Here is a 14,882-nt window from a genome sequence, read left to right as displayed (position 1 = left end):
CCGCCTCCTCTTTCTCGTCTTCTCTTGCCCTTCCAGCATCGCCGCCTTGTTCAGACATCGCGAATCCACTGGCGCGCATGGAAGGATGCATTATTTAGGGGACATATTCGCTCTGCTAGACGACCTGTTTCTTGGTATCCGCGTGAGCGCGTCATCCTACAACGAGCGACGTCTTTAGTCTGGCTTTCACCTTCTCTTTAAGCGTAGTTAGACAAACGAATGCTAGCATATGTTCGGCAGTAATGCCTCGTAGCTTTTCGTTATGGTAATTTTGCAAGCACATTACACGCAAATGAGTCTTTTAATAAAAGAAAAGGGGGAGGGGGAACGCTTTTGGTCGCTGCCAGATCCTTAAAAAGACGGACTGAAGTACGAATTTGTGAAGTTTCTTAGCAATTTTAGCGATAATCTGTGCTTTTTGAATAATTCTTAAGGTACTTCACGCGCTTTCCGGGGACAAACTATGTCTATATGTAACCATTTGCCCGCCTACCTAGTTCATTGGGAAGCTCATGGTCGAATGGGTAGCGCATCGGCTGCTGTGCTGCGGGAGCAGGATTCGAAAAGAACGGTCGGACCAGCTTTGGTCACCGAGTACGCGGCAATGTGTACATACTTGCCGCTCTTTAACAAACCTCTTTCACGCCGACATTGGTCGCTGTAGATTCGAAACTAGGTAGGTACCGCTGTTCGAAGAAACTCTTTGAGCCGACTTAGAGCACTGGGTATGGGCCACTCGGTCTGTGCTGCTCTTCAATGAACGTCTTTGACCCCAACTTGGGTGACTGGGTATGTGCCACTGGAATGGGCCGCTCTACAATGACGAAAAATATACCTTAAATTTATCCGATGCTGAGCAAAATCGAGCCCACGTCAGCCACCCCACGCATTAGCAGGCTGCGCCACAAGTGCATCGGGTATATGTGCCGCTTTTTCTATGAACGCCTTTCACGCCAACGCAGCCATGAATGCATTGTGTATGTGCCGCTTTTTCTATGAATGCCTGTCACGCCAACGCAGCCATGAACGCATTGTGTATGTGCCGCTCTTCACTGAACCTCCTGACAACCTGGGTCGCTATGTGCCACTGAGTGTGCGGCAAGCGAACGGGGACAATTCTCAGCGTTCGCAAGCACTGGAGTGACACGCTTCTCGTCTCGGAGGCCACGCGTGGACTTCTAGGCACTGCCACGAGATGGCGCAGCGTGTCCAGAAAGAAGCGCGAGACAGGAGCCCAGTTGCCGCATAATGCGTTTTTCAGCGTTCGCACGCGCCGGCCCGCCATGCATTTCGGAGGTCACGCGCAGGCTTCGCGTTGGCGGTGCTCGATGGCGTCGAGCGTTCTTAACAGGAAGCTTTAGCTCGGGTGCTCCTATCTAAATACATGTAAAAGGAGAATTCGTTTTTCTCGGCAACCACTGCACCAAGTTTGACGAGGTTTGTTGCATTTAAAAGAAAATAATAAAATCTAGTGACTGTTCGTTGCGATTTTTTGAGTTAGATCGTCATTTTGTTATTAAAATTGGCAAAAATAAAAAATTTTCAGAAATCGAAACTATCAAGTTTACAACTCTGTAACTCAGCAATGAAAAACAATATCACAATTCTGTGAACTGCATCTAATAGTACCTCTAAAGCGGACAAAATATGTTGCACATGAATATAAAACACTTAGTAATATGCAAATACAGCTTTTGCAGAACCCTTGTAACCAGCGTAACGAATTCACGTAAGATGTAAAATTACATATCGAATTTGTCCGCTTTGAATTATCTAATGGATGCCGTTTGCAGAACCGCGATATCTGTTCCCGATGCAGAGCTCTGAATTTGTAAACTTCGTGCTTATATATTTTTCAAACGGTCGCATATTTGTAAATCTTTTCAACAATATTGAAGCCCTAAATCTAAATTCCGCTTCCAACACTCACTAGAATTGAACTTTTTCTCTCAAATGCAACAAATTTAATTAAAATCGGTGCAAGGGTTATCTCAGAAAAATGTTTTTGCGTTTTACATGTATTTGAATAGGCCGCGTCGGAGTTGGGCCCGAGCTAAAGATTCCTCTTAAGGAAGCGCGAAAGAGGAATCCAGCTGCAGCACACGCCTCATACATTACTCGTTTCGACGGTGGCAATGCGTTGTGACGCTATATTGATTCAATGCTAAACGCATTACTGTCTTACTGTCGACAGTCATCGTGAATGGGTTCTGGCTCAATTTCTTTTTTTACTTTTTGGGAGAGGAGAGCTGTCTTTTGAAATGTATGAGAAAACAGGTGTTTAGTACCTGCAGTCCAAGAGATGCACATACTACAGTGAAAGTGTAGTTAGAAAGAGTTTGCGGTGGAGTGAACACACTGCAGTACGGGGGCCACGTTCTTGGGGGGAGGGAAAACTGCGAATTTCTATATTGCACAATTTACGTGCACAATAAGCTCACCCCCTATCTCCTAACACGCTCAACGTCTTTGTTCACTGCGAGCTTGCCGCTGCAAGTGTGGAAGCTTGGTCGAGTTGGTTGCTGTTCACTCGGATACCATTCACAATGCACGAATTGTTATAGAAAATGAGAGGTAGTCAGAGAATGAAGCCTGAGATGCCAGCGCTCTTTCATTTCGTTTAACTTATTTGCCCTAAAGAACCTACGACGGGGTATAACAATAGGGGTAGGTGTACATGAAGAAACAATGAAATACAAAATTGCATCAACAGGTACTCAGCTAGTCACATTAGCAGAAGAAAGATGACGTTTTCTGCGTGTCCGTTATTTTCTGTGTTAGCTCTTGCGCGCTATAAATGCCATCACTTCGCTACTACGCACATAGTGTGTATAACAGTGACATTAGGAAAGTAGCGCTTGCTACTGGTTTTGCTATTTATTGCAGCTATATCGTTTATTCAGCTAAATGTTTGAGGAAGCACAGCCGTATTCGCAGTAGACACTGGTACTATTGGCCGTGTTTCGAACTACATCAGTGAACACGGCGGAGAGGAATGAGAGAAATGAGGTAGATAGTGGCACCTATACGTCTCACTTTTTCTCCGATACGAAATGCTTGCCAGTTTTCATGTTCGGCTGCATTTTCATGAACAATACCTGATCGGAAACACACTCGTAATGCTAAGCACCGTCAGACACAAAGCAATCCGTTCTCTTGTGTCAATCAAATTGTTAAATATGGCAGAAGCACTTACTCTCGCCAGCAGTCACCAGCACTATTTTTTCTTCTTAATCACGAGGACGCGTTGTTTTGAAGCGCTCTTGTTGATTTGTACCGTTGTAACTCTGTGACACTGTGGGGCAGATAACAATTTCCCCTTTCATGTTCCTATTGTCGTGTGTTTTAAGGCGGCGTGACTTTCTCGTTTCGCTCTTAGTTGTGAACGAGGGACCAGTAGCGCGCGGCCCCGAAATTATGCGTTAATTCATTTCAACCTTAGGCGAGTGTTCGTTTTATTTTGTCCTTCCATATCTTTCATCGCTCGTGTCTATTCGGGATGGTTCCTGTTTGGCCGCTGACATCGAATGCCGCCAAGGACTTGATCGGAGACGCAGTATACAGGTCACTCGAGTAAATCGGCGAATGAGATGGTTACACAAGTTCAGCCCAGCCACGCCCAGCCAGTACATTTTCGAGGACGGTGCGTGCGTTGCACCGTGTCCACTGCCAGTGGGAAATGCTGGCGAAAGAATAAAACCACCGACAGAAGAGGAAACTGCATGCAACTTCGGGGTAGGCTGTTACAGAGCCCTTTCGACCTGAAAAACGCGCAAGCATATTTCCTGGTGGTGTTACGCTGCAGCCAAAGGCTCAAAAGCCAGTATTCGGCATTAACGGTTTTTGGAAGACAGACGCATCCGACACGATCGGACACTCGCACCGGAAAGCACGATGTCAAAGTGCAGGAGGAACGTAACCTGTGGAACATTGTCGAAGTGTGCCGATGTGGCCCGGTTGCATACATACTGTAGTGGGATCGAGTGGTGTAGAAGGGGAGATGAAATGGCTATGTGGATAATTGAATCTGTTCTGTACATGACAATGTATGACGACTGAGCCTGCGGCCGCACATTTTTCATTTGAAGGAGACGGCACGGTTGCTTTTCAAACAGGCGTAACGCACTATAGCAGGCGTCTACCGCAAGGCGTACCAGTCGGGAAGCAGCCTGGATGTTGGGGCCGACTCGCCGTGTGCCAGCCGTCGTTGTTAGGCCGTTCTCTGCCACAATGTCGTCCCGAGTTGTCGCTCTCGCTTGGGCGGGTAGCAGTGAAGACAACGAGTAGTCGATAAATAAAGCTTTTATTCACATGTCGAGTTGGTCGGCCTGCAGCGCGGTGCAGCTTACAACGGGGAGTGTTTCAGAAGCGTCAACATCTATATACAGGGCGTTCCCGAAGCGTACATTGTTGATAATAATCGAAGGGTGATCTCTAGTTCGTGCCGGGGTGTAAGAATAACAGAAGCTCCGACGGCGTGGCGGAGCGCTCAAAAAACGAGCCGGACGAACGGTGAAACTTCACTTTTCGATATCCGCGCAACATGCAGCACCAAGTTCTTTGTTCTTTACGTTTAGCTAATGACAGACGTTTTTAAATTATTATTTGAGACAGCAGTTAACTTCTTAGAACTCCACACTTGTAAGGCACAGCTCGCGATCTGATTGGTCGTAAGCTGCGCGCGTTATAATGCTACACGTCTCCAATATCGTGTAGTTTTCTTTCCGCGTATCTACAGGGTGTCCCACGTAACTTGAGCCGAACATTAAAAATATGCAAATGCCACGTAGCTGGACAGAATCAAGGTAATGTTGTTTGCCGTCGCTTGGAGGTACTCTGATTATTTTTTCACTCCGCCTATATTAAACAATTAGTCTCAAGTAATTAATGAAGCTCTCAAATATTATAATTAGATGGAAAGTGTCAATGAGAAATTGTAGAGCAACATGGAAATGTTCCCCTACAGCTTTCTGTTGGTCAGTACGTGCTACTTAAGTCTTTTTCCGAGCGTGAAAGAAGCCCGCGAAAACACGCAAAGTGCCTCGAGCGGCGAGTGGCGCGGCAATTTTGCGTGCATTTGGGGGCTTCTTTCACGCTCGGAAAAAGACTTATGTAGCACGTACTGACCAACAGAAAGCTGTAGCGGAACTTTTCCATGTTGCTCTACAATTTCTCATTGACACTTTCCATCTAATTATAATATTATAGAAGTTAATTCAGACTAATAATCTAATTAAGCGGAATGTAAAAAAAGTAATCTTAGTATCTCCAAGCGACGGCAAACAATATTACGTTGGTTCTGTCTAGCTACATGGCATTGTATATTTTTAATGTTTGGCTCAAGTTACGTGGGACACCCTGTATAGTTCGAACGGCCGCCTGTCCAGCAGAAGCGACATGTCTGCAAAAGCAGACAACAGTTATGGGGCCAAGGCCATTAAGTACGCAAACACTCGGATATTGAAGTGGGCGTGGACAAACTTTTAGCACACAGTTGCTAATTTAATAGTGAAAAAAAAAAGAGTTCCTGCTTCCTATCTAGCGCAGCTGCCCCCACACGAATGAAGCATTTGGATCATCTCTGGTTCTTACACCGCGACTCGAACATAACGTGGAGATAAAGAACGCACATATATAATATGTACACGCCTTAGTGCACTAGGTGCACTTGCGGACGACATACATAGGTACATATAAATGCGACTTCAATAAACAACCGGTTGATGATTACAACGAGGCATCTCTTAGAACGTTCATGTGCTGGAGGAAAAGCCGTGACACTGTATAAATGTTGTTTTTTAAATTTTGTACATTCCAAGCGAAACTCTCTCTCATTTGCGCAGATGAGTCAGTACGCACGCAAGTAAGCGCGTGTTTATGGTGCGTGGGCGCACGTCAGAGTGCATCAAGCTAAGCTGGCCTGGACACTCATGAATGCGTACGTTCGATGCACGTGTACGTGCATCCAATGCCGCCCCTTCCCTCAAAAAAAAAAAAAAAAGAAGACGCTCGCTTTTTGTATGGGTACGCGCGTCGCCTGCACCTGATGATAAACCTCCTCTTGTCCGTTCGTCAACGCTGATCTAACATCGCTCTACATAACAGAATGCTTTTGCGTTCTGTGCCCTGACGTCGTACAAGTGGACGTACTGACAGCCCGTACAATCAAATGGGCAAGCCAAGGAACATGTGGTGGCGCTCATCAATGTGTATGATTTCATAAGGCCAGACTTCGCAATGAAAACTATAGCTCAACATATATGTGGCGCTCTGGCTTCAAGCGTGCGGTCCTTGCGCAGCTGGGCTAAGTACAGTGTTTGAGCATTTCAGTGGTTAGGAAGACGTTCGAATGGGAATGGTGGCTTTTCTGCCCAGCTATCTTATGTTCTTGCGTGTTAAGCAAGAAAAGAAAAAAAAGTTCCGTGACGGGGAAGTATTACGCTCGGTCTTGCCTCCGCCACATCACATTTGTATGATCTTTTCTCTTCGGAAAGGTCCGTGTGTCGTGTGAACGTGAGTTGATTTGAAATTCCGGGCCATCACTAAAAAAGAATGAAAGTCCAACGACCAATATTTGGCGCGTTTTCTGGTGAGAGGATTAGAATGCTATACAACATCTGTTAGCGCGTCCACAATGCGTTTGCGCCTATTTTTAAATCTCTAACCGGGGAAACGAATAAAAAAAAAAGTAATTTCTGCTTGCATGCTGTATTTTTGTTCGAGAGTCGTAGCGACGAAACGCTCCTTCTCAATTCATTTTTTATTTGTGTGTGTGTGGAAGTTCAGATTAAACTAAAAAGGAAGGAACATGAATGATTATTTGGTGCTCCAATGAATACAAAGCGCAACAGCGATATGTTATGCGTTTCGTGCACCGTGGAGTTAGCCAGTTCGCATGCTGACCCCGTGCTCGCGATCGTCATTGTAGTGAGGATGAAATGCTGATGCTTTGTTGGTTGGCTGATGGAGTATTCGGCGTACATTCAATCTTGGTAAGAACAACATTAGCGAACCGTCTTCTATCAGGCGGGGTGCAAGAAAGCTCCTAACAAAAGTTCCAGCCTGTTTACGCACCTTTTGACCGAGAACATGTTGTGAGAGAGGAGACACGTGTAGCTTCGATAAGCAAAATAAATAGATAAATAAAAAAAATCGTGAAATGTGTACTGTCATATGCGAAACGCACATGGCTGTTGTAGTTCACTGAAATATGCCGTCACTGATCACACGCACGGGTAATGTGCGATCGCATCTGTGTGTCAGTGCGCATGAACAGAGTGAAAAAATGCACCACTTACTGCGTTCAGTGACATTGCAGCAAATGTGAAATCAGTACAAAGTGCCACCATGAGACGACCCACCATTTGCGAATACCGCTCAGAAATTCTGAAACTGTTGAGCTGACTAACCTCTACGATAACTCCATGAGCGGCTTGCTAAAAGTAGAGCTGCATGCTTATTGCTGCGTTTGAGGCAAATAGCCGCGTGCGGCATAATCGGCACTAACGCTGCCGATAGAATCAAGCACGGGCGCACGACTAGCCTTCTAATGCAGGAGCGATGTCAAAAAAAAAAAAAGAAGAAACACATGGTCAACAGGCAAAATTTCACCGGACGACGTTATTTACAGAATTTTCTCAATTATTATGCACCCCTTCATTCTACAGGCACCACCATCCAAACCCATACAAACCGGCCAGAAAATAAATATATACGCTCGAGGATTTAAGGTTGGTTTCGAATGTTAAGCACCTTGCCCCTTATTTGTGACCACAGGCACAAAAAAGAAAACATATAAAGAAAATGGTACACGAAGGCTTTCACAGAGTTAAAAAAAAAGAGAGCCGTATCTCTGGAATTACAATTTCCAGTTGCCTCGGAGCAACAGTCGAACGCGAGCGCTGCGCACTGTGCCACGGCGACTAGAGCGTGACCGCACTGGGGCGGTTGACCGGCGGCGCGAATGCTGCGAGTATAGTGCGTCGGGTGGAGTGGCGTCGCCGAGTTGCAGCTTATGTTCGCGCATCCCGTCCCACTGAATTCCAACGGGGACCGTCAATGGATCGCGATTCGCGCGAACGCGCATCGGAAAGGGGGTGAACGCGCCGTTGATCCACACTTCGCGGCCGAAGGTGTGGATTAACACGAAACGTTTTGACAGCGCGCAGCGTGAGAACCATGCCACGCTCCCAGCGCTTAGCGCCTGTAAGCACGTGGGAACACGTCGTGGTGACATCGTGCGTACGCGTGCGTCCGCATAAAAAATAAATAGTAAGTCTCTCTATGCGGCTTTTCTGGATAAGGACGCTCGTCGACTAATGCCGTCGCTTTACTAACTAATTACACCGCGAGGCGCGCTAAGGAATGCTCGGTTTGAGACCTGTGCACAACGCGTGATAAATGGCGCCGCGTTCCGGGCTGGACAAGGCGTTTCTCGGAAAGTGGGCTTTCATCGATCTGAGTGCAACATTTCATCGCGCACCATCACGAATAAGTGCAACCCGGACGGCCTAATGTGATACGTGGAGAAAGTTTCATTTTTTCCCCCCAATTTAGTAACTGTAATCTTTCATTGCCGTTTGCTACGATAACTGGTATTGAGTATTTAAGCATTCACGTTTTGTGCTCTTTTTCTTTGGATCTTTATTGCGATGGCGCCAATGCCACAGACTGACCATTTCCTCAACATTTTCTTTTTTTCTTTAGTGCGTTGAGTTGAAAGAATAGTTGGTGAACCGTGTTTTTAAACGTTTCTGGTGAAACGCACTGACCAGGTAATTAGAAAGGCTGTGTGTGCATGGTCTTAAATACGGTAAGACAAGTGCGTATTGAAGTCGGCATTCCACTCGTAAATAAAGTGCCGAGGCGAATTACGGCGGGAAACGGCACAACTTGAAGAGAAATACCCGTAGAAAAATATAGGAAAATAAAACAAGTACAGTGTTGAGCAATTCTGCCGTCAGGCACCGGCTTTAGCGGAGAACAAGCAGAAGCTGTATTTCAATGTGCGTAGCTTAGCCTATCCGCTTGTGCTTATGATTTCGAACAGATGTTACGACACAAATGGTGGTTGTTGTCGCGTTGCGCTCGCCAAAATGCGAACATGAACAACGCCTGCCTTTATAACTCGCTGAACACTTTGTCGCATGACCTGCTGCCGGCGTAACGCAAAAATAAGCAACAGGAGTATGCTATACTGTTCAGTAGAGTGAACTTTCTATGCATCAACATCTCAATATTGTGCATCAATATCTAAAAATAAAAAATAAATTTACCCCGATGCGTACATTTTCGTCAGGACAAATATCTATCACAGACACTGCATTCGTAGACTCTGGCGAACTGAACAAAACAACGAACAAGAGAAACACCCGTAAAGCCGTTACTATTCAACATGATATTCGCGCGAGCTTTGCTCAAATGTAACCGCCGTCGTAGAGTCGTATTGATGACAAATATTTCGAGTTTTACGTAAACCTCGCTTCACAGTGGTTCTGCACGCGGCCTCAACGAAGCCGTCTTTGAAAGGAACTCGACTGCGTTCGCTTGGGATATGCTTTCCAGAGTAGCCCTTAGGCAGGGACGGTTGTCGTAATGTGATTATGTCAGTATAGTAAGGTACAGAAATGTGCCACGGTGACCCAGAAGGACTGCGTGTTCTTTGCAACTGTGCAAGCTTGCCCTGCTGCGCGTTTTCACACTCGGGGCAGTCAGCGACACCACAGCTGCTTACTCGATCCTGCAATGGCCCACGGAATGCGCGGTGTTCCATAGCTTCAAGTGTTATGCGTTCTGCAGACCGCAGTGCTGTGTCACTTCGGGAAAGCGCGCTACAGTTCGGGCCTGTGTCGCCGCTGTTAGGAGGCCTCAAATTGACTTTAACGAGGTGTTACCGCGCACCGTGATGACATTTCCGGGGCACCTGCAGCAGCGTGAAAGAACTCTGAAACCCAGCCAGCGAATTTAATGCCAAGCGCCGTCGCTTCGTTAAGTATCGCATGAGTGCGATGGTGTTTCCACTTACGAGCACGCATGTGGAGTGGCACTGCCTTCATATATAACGCAGAAAATGCTTCTAAGAAGGGAACTGTACTGCGCTGGTTTCTTTAGGCGAATGAATGAGCAGCAATAAGCGATCGAGGTTGGCTCGCGGTGCTTACCTGCGTGAGGCGTCGCACATGCATGACACCTTCGCCAACACAGTCTACAGTTCCTTCTGGATCACCGTAGCTCCACCAAGTTAGCCGTTCTGGCTTGTTATGTGTGGCACTCAACATGACTTTGTGCTTTCGCCGGCGCGTTGGCTAACAGACTGGAGCATCTAATGCAACACTGTACAGACATGACAGACGTGACTTACGCACATATGTGGATGCAGTGATGCAGTTTATGTACACAGACAGATATACCGCGACACTGTGTATACACGCTAGGAAATAAATAGAATAAATAGAAACACGAACACCGCTCGAACAAACGAAATAGAAGCATATACAGGTGAGAGTGCATGTACTCCAAACAGATTACACAGCGAGACTGGTTTACGCAAAGGGGCATGTGGCGCCACAGGTGGCATCTAAAGGAAATCGGTAAAGGAGGTATCGCGAGAGGAATCGCTTACGACAGGCATACAGGCGGACGCACGTTTGCAGGAACACGTTCACCAAGCGCAGTAGCATATTTCAAACCCGTTAGCATGTATAACTGCCTTATTACCGCTCCACACGGAAAGCGAACTACGGTTATATCTGTCCGTAAAACTAGCATTTCTCAAGTAGCCCCAAGGATGGTGCTTGGCCAAGGCTGCTTCATTCAACTTTTACGAGCACGCTTAAAACGTCTTTTATTGTTTTTTTGCGCAGTCAATGCAATTGCATTTGGTTAGAATCCATGATAGAGTGTATGAGCGCGACTGAACGAGCACGTAGAAACGGACAGATACACAGATTATAGCGCTTCTCTGTGTATCTGTTTCTTTCTACGTCCTCGTTGCTTCGTTGCTTCAAATTTGCTAACAAAGCAGTTCCTGCGAATGGTAACAGTTCCTCTTTTAAATTCCGTGAGGTGAAGGCTGTCGTGAACAATGTCAATATGAAACAACTTAAACAGAAGCCTCTGAAGGTCTCCGTCAAGGTGTTGCAATTAATAGGAGCTGGATTTTATGTAGCGATGTGACACGTTTGCCACTGCTGCAGTCAAAGCCGTCCCTGCACGGGAAAGAAAATAACCATGCCAGCAACCCTGCTTCACTTTCATTTCTGAGCATACACCGCAAGATGTGTGCAGCAAATGGCGATTGCGGTACAGCTTTCGAATGACATGTAGCTTATGATAGCGGCTGCAGCAGGCGTCGTGTACACGAGCGCAGTTTTTGAAGTAATAGTTCGCTCAGTTGCACGGCTGACCATACTGTCGTCAGCTGACTAGGCGTTGTTAGAGGAAATTGAGCACAATAACCTTAAATTAGCGCACGCCCCTCGTCGCGCTTTCATGTCAGGCCATTTCGACGCAGCGTTTACGACAGGATGTAACATGCCGTTCGCGAAAACCAGATGCTACTCCAAAACGTTCGACTTCACGATCTGAAGTCGTAACGTTGCGCCTTTTCCGATGAGCTCCAGGGTGGGGAAACGCAGCCGTGCCGTAGCCACAGCCATGTCACCAACCGTACATCACACACAAACCGTGAACCACCCGATCGGCGAGCAACAGCGGCAAAACTGTCGTTTCCAATGAACTACCGTGAACTCCCGCCAACCACTTCGTGAGCGTGGTTGCGAGCCTGACGGCCTCCAAAAGCGTCACAGGCCTCCGGATGGTGGTAAGAGGAGGTGAACTGAACGCGCGGGCCGTGTTGTGTGCGCTTTCCTTTCACCAGGGTTGGTGGCGGGGCGCGGCCGGTGCCTTGGGCACCAGGTAGTCTTCGCTGTCCAGCTCTTCCTCGAGGGGCTCCGGCTCGTCCTGCGGCGGCGGAGGTGGCGGGTACGTGTCCACGAGCCGCTTGTAGATGTCGTTGAAGCTGAGGCGGTCGCGCGGCTCTGTCTTCCAGCAGCCGGCCATGATGGTGCACACGTGCGGGGGACACTCCTCGGGCGGGCTCAGCAGGATGCCCTGCAGGATCAGCTTCACCACCTGGGCGAGACAAGCGGGGCTTTGCTACATGTTCAGGTGCCTGCGCTGATTCCGTGCTGGCGTAACTTCGTAGCGCGTAAACAAAGGACGAGACAGAAGGGAAACGACGTACACAAGTGCTTACTTACAACTTTGTTCACGCACTACGAAGTTACATCATGGAATACCAACTATCCCGATGTTAGGTCTATGCTGACGCCCGTCTTAAGTGTTTTTGGACTTAAAGATCGGTCTGCAAAGAGTGACGTGCAGTTTCTTGTGTTGAACGTTTTTCGTCCTGATGACTACCCCGTTTCTCTCAACACAGAAGGCGCGTGCAGCAAAGATGTCACTGTAATCAAGATTTGTGATGAAATAGCCGCAGGTTTTACTTTCGCATGTGAACAGTCTGTTCTATACATCAAAGCCTTGTTCTGTATGTTCACTGTTTATCAGTTTATTTGCGCTGTTGTGAATATGAGGGGAACAGAAGGCGGAAAAAGTGACATGGTTGTTTCTAAGCCACAATGTGCAGTGACTTACAAACTATGCAGCTAGGGAAAAACTGGGCGATAGTTTATAAAAGGACGTCATGTGGACACAAAGTGCCCACAATGTACCTATTACTCTTGTGAGACCTGTGGAACACCTCTGAAACACACGTTGAGCTGAAATAAAGGTATTGTGCGCTGTGGCGCTGGAATGTCGAGCGCTTCCTTTTTTTCAAGTCGGAAACAAATAGGAAGAGTTTAAATGTGAACGCCGCACCTTTAATAGCCGTTGCCGCGAGCTGTTTCGTTCCACGCCAATATGTTTTTCCCTTCAACAGGCAGTACAATCGCAGTAAACGGAAATCGCTTTACACGGAATTGCCGCTTAAACGGACAACAGCCTTGTGGTCGGGTGGGATTACAACCTGCCGTGGTGGCTTAGTGGCTACGGCGTTACGCTGCTAAGCAGGAGGTTGTGGGATCGAATCCGGGCCGCGGCGGTGGCATTTCGATAGGGGCGAAATGCAAGAACGCCCGTGTGTATACCGTTCACTGGGTGCACGTTAAAGATCCTCCAGGTGGTCAAAATTAATCCGGGGCACTGCAGCGCGCCTCATAATCAAATCGTGGTTTTGGCACCTAAAAGCCCAGAATTTAATTTAATTATTCGTGATTGCATTAAGACAATGCAATAAAAAACTTGGTAATTGGGACCACCGTTTTTCCAACTCCGGGAACTACAAATATTACGGAAAACAAAACAGTGGTCAATCTCGATGGCATGGCCATACGCATCACTGTTGGCGCCTACCCTGCGTTTCTTTTCGAGATTTCCCGCCATTACTACAGGACTAGGAGAACTACTGAGGCAGATTTTGCTGGCTTTTGCGGGTGCCGTAGTCAATGCGGCTCTATGTAGTCGTGGGTGGCATGTCTTTCTTGTCTTGGACGGTGAGCTGCGAGTTTCCTGCTTTTCAGCCGGCGGCACAGAAACGCCCACACAATACGCCCACGCTGGTGACGAACATCAAAGCTGTTGATGACTTCGAGAGTGGTTGCTTCACTAAAACGGCGATTTTCGTTTCACTTTTTTTTCTTTCTGTAATTAAGTTTTGCTCCTGTAGCTTCAGTCAGCGACTGCGTCGAAGAAGCTTTGTAATCAGATCTGCTACAGCTATTATCTGCCTTCGGCAAGAGAGCATCTGCCCCTTTCAAAAGAACATTTTGTGTACCCTTGAGCTTAATCTCTGGGTAAGTGGAGCCCCTGATAAACGGAACTGATTTCCCTGGTCTCTTGCGGTACGTTTAAAGATATAGTACACTATAGTTTATTTGAATCAGTTGGATATTGCACATTCACGAGCAGTTACATGTAACGACACCGAGAATAGTTAGTCATACGATCGCCATTACTGTTTATTCTCACTTCTGCTTTCTCGACTTCTCAAAACCATCATCCCGCGTCATCTTCTTTCTCGCCCACCTTACGCTCCTCCCTTTTTCTTGTTCACTCCCTCCTGGGGTGACAGCGGAGAACATTGCTTACGGCAGCAAATTCTAGCTGTGCGTTAATGAGGTGCCCAGTAGTCTTAAGCACACCCTGTTTACCGACGTTTGCATGACTTTGAAAGAGCCAAGCGTCCTTTTATTACTGCCACGAGCCCCTTCCGTACAAGCACAAGACGTTCAATGCAATATCAACCCGGTGTCCTTAGTGCCGCTTGTCAAATTGCAACGTCATCGCTTTTTGATATCCGGTTTCTCCTCGTTTCTTTTACGGCCCTCAAACAGGCGCATGCTGTCTTCAATTCCAAGTTCTTTGTCAGCTGGCAGCGTCGGTACTTTGCCATAAGCAGCAAAATGAGGGCTACAACCAAGGCTAGTAGTGTGCGTCCTGTTGCGGTGAGCTACAGCCGCGTCTAGACAACATTTACATCAACATTTTAGCGTTTGGTACATGTAGATGAACTGCGCAAGGTCACCAATCACTCTATCGGCCATTCCATTTGCCCGCGGGTGATATGGAGCACAACGTCGTAGCGTAACACAACGGCTCTTTGACCACTGCTGGAGCGCCTTGTTTAGGAATGCGGGCCTATTGTCTGATATCACAACTTTCAGCTGTGAAAACATTGCTCGATTAAGAAGGGTCCTAACACTCTTAGCCTGTTGTCCTCCAGGGCGCGCTGCTACCATTCTGGTGCACTGATTTATTGCAACCAGAAAAGATTGCGTCTCGCGAGCTCCAGGAACCTTCTTCAGTTCAGCGAAGTCTATGTG

General features: G+C 47.2%; 1 protein-coding gene across 1 annotated transcript in view; it reads right to left on the bottom strand.

The window, feature by feature from the left end:
• Nucleotides 1–4,286: 4,286 nt before the first annotated feature.
• LOC135901737 (high affinity nerve growth factor receptor-like) overlaps nucleotides 4,287–14,882 on the bottom strand; it is a 174,726-nt gene continuing 164,130 nt past the window's right edge. Inside the window, exon 10 of the mRNA XM_065431556.1 lies at nucleotides 4,287–12,132. Within this exon, the coding sequence (XP_065287628.1) occupies nucleotides 11,872–12,132 (261 nt within the window). The 3' untranslated portion in view covers nucleotides 4,287–11,871. The remainder of the gene's footprint in view (nucleotides 12,133–14,882) is intronic.

The sequence above is a fragment of the Dermacentor albipictus genome, chromosome 1 (genome assembly GCF_038994185.2).
Source record: "Dermacentor albipictus isolate Rhodes 1998 colony chromosome 1, USDA_Dalb.pri_finalv2, whole genome shotgun sequence".
Lineage (NCBI taxonomy): Eukaryota > Metazoa > Arthropoda > Arachnida > Ixodida > Ixodidae > Dermacentor > Dermacentor albipictus.
Note: the sequence above shows the minus strand (reverse complement) of the source record. Positions and strands in the feature narration are given on the sequence as shown.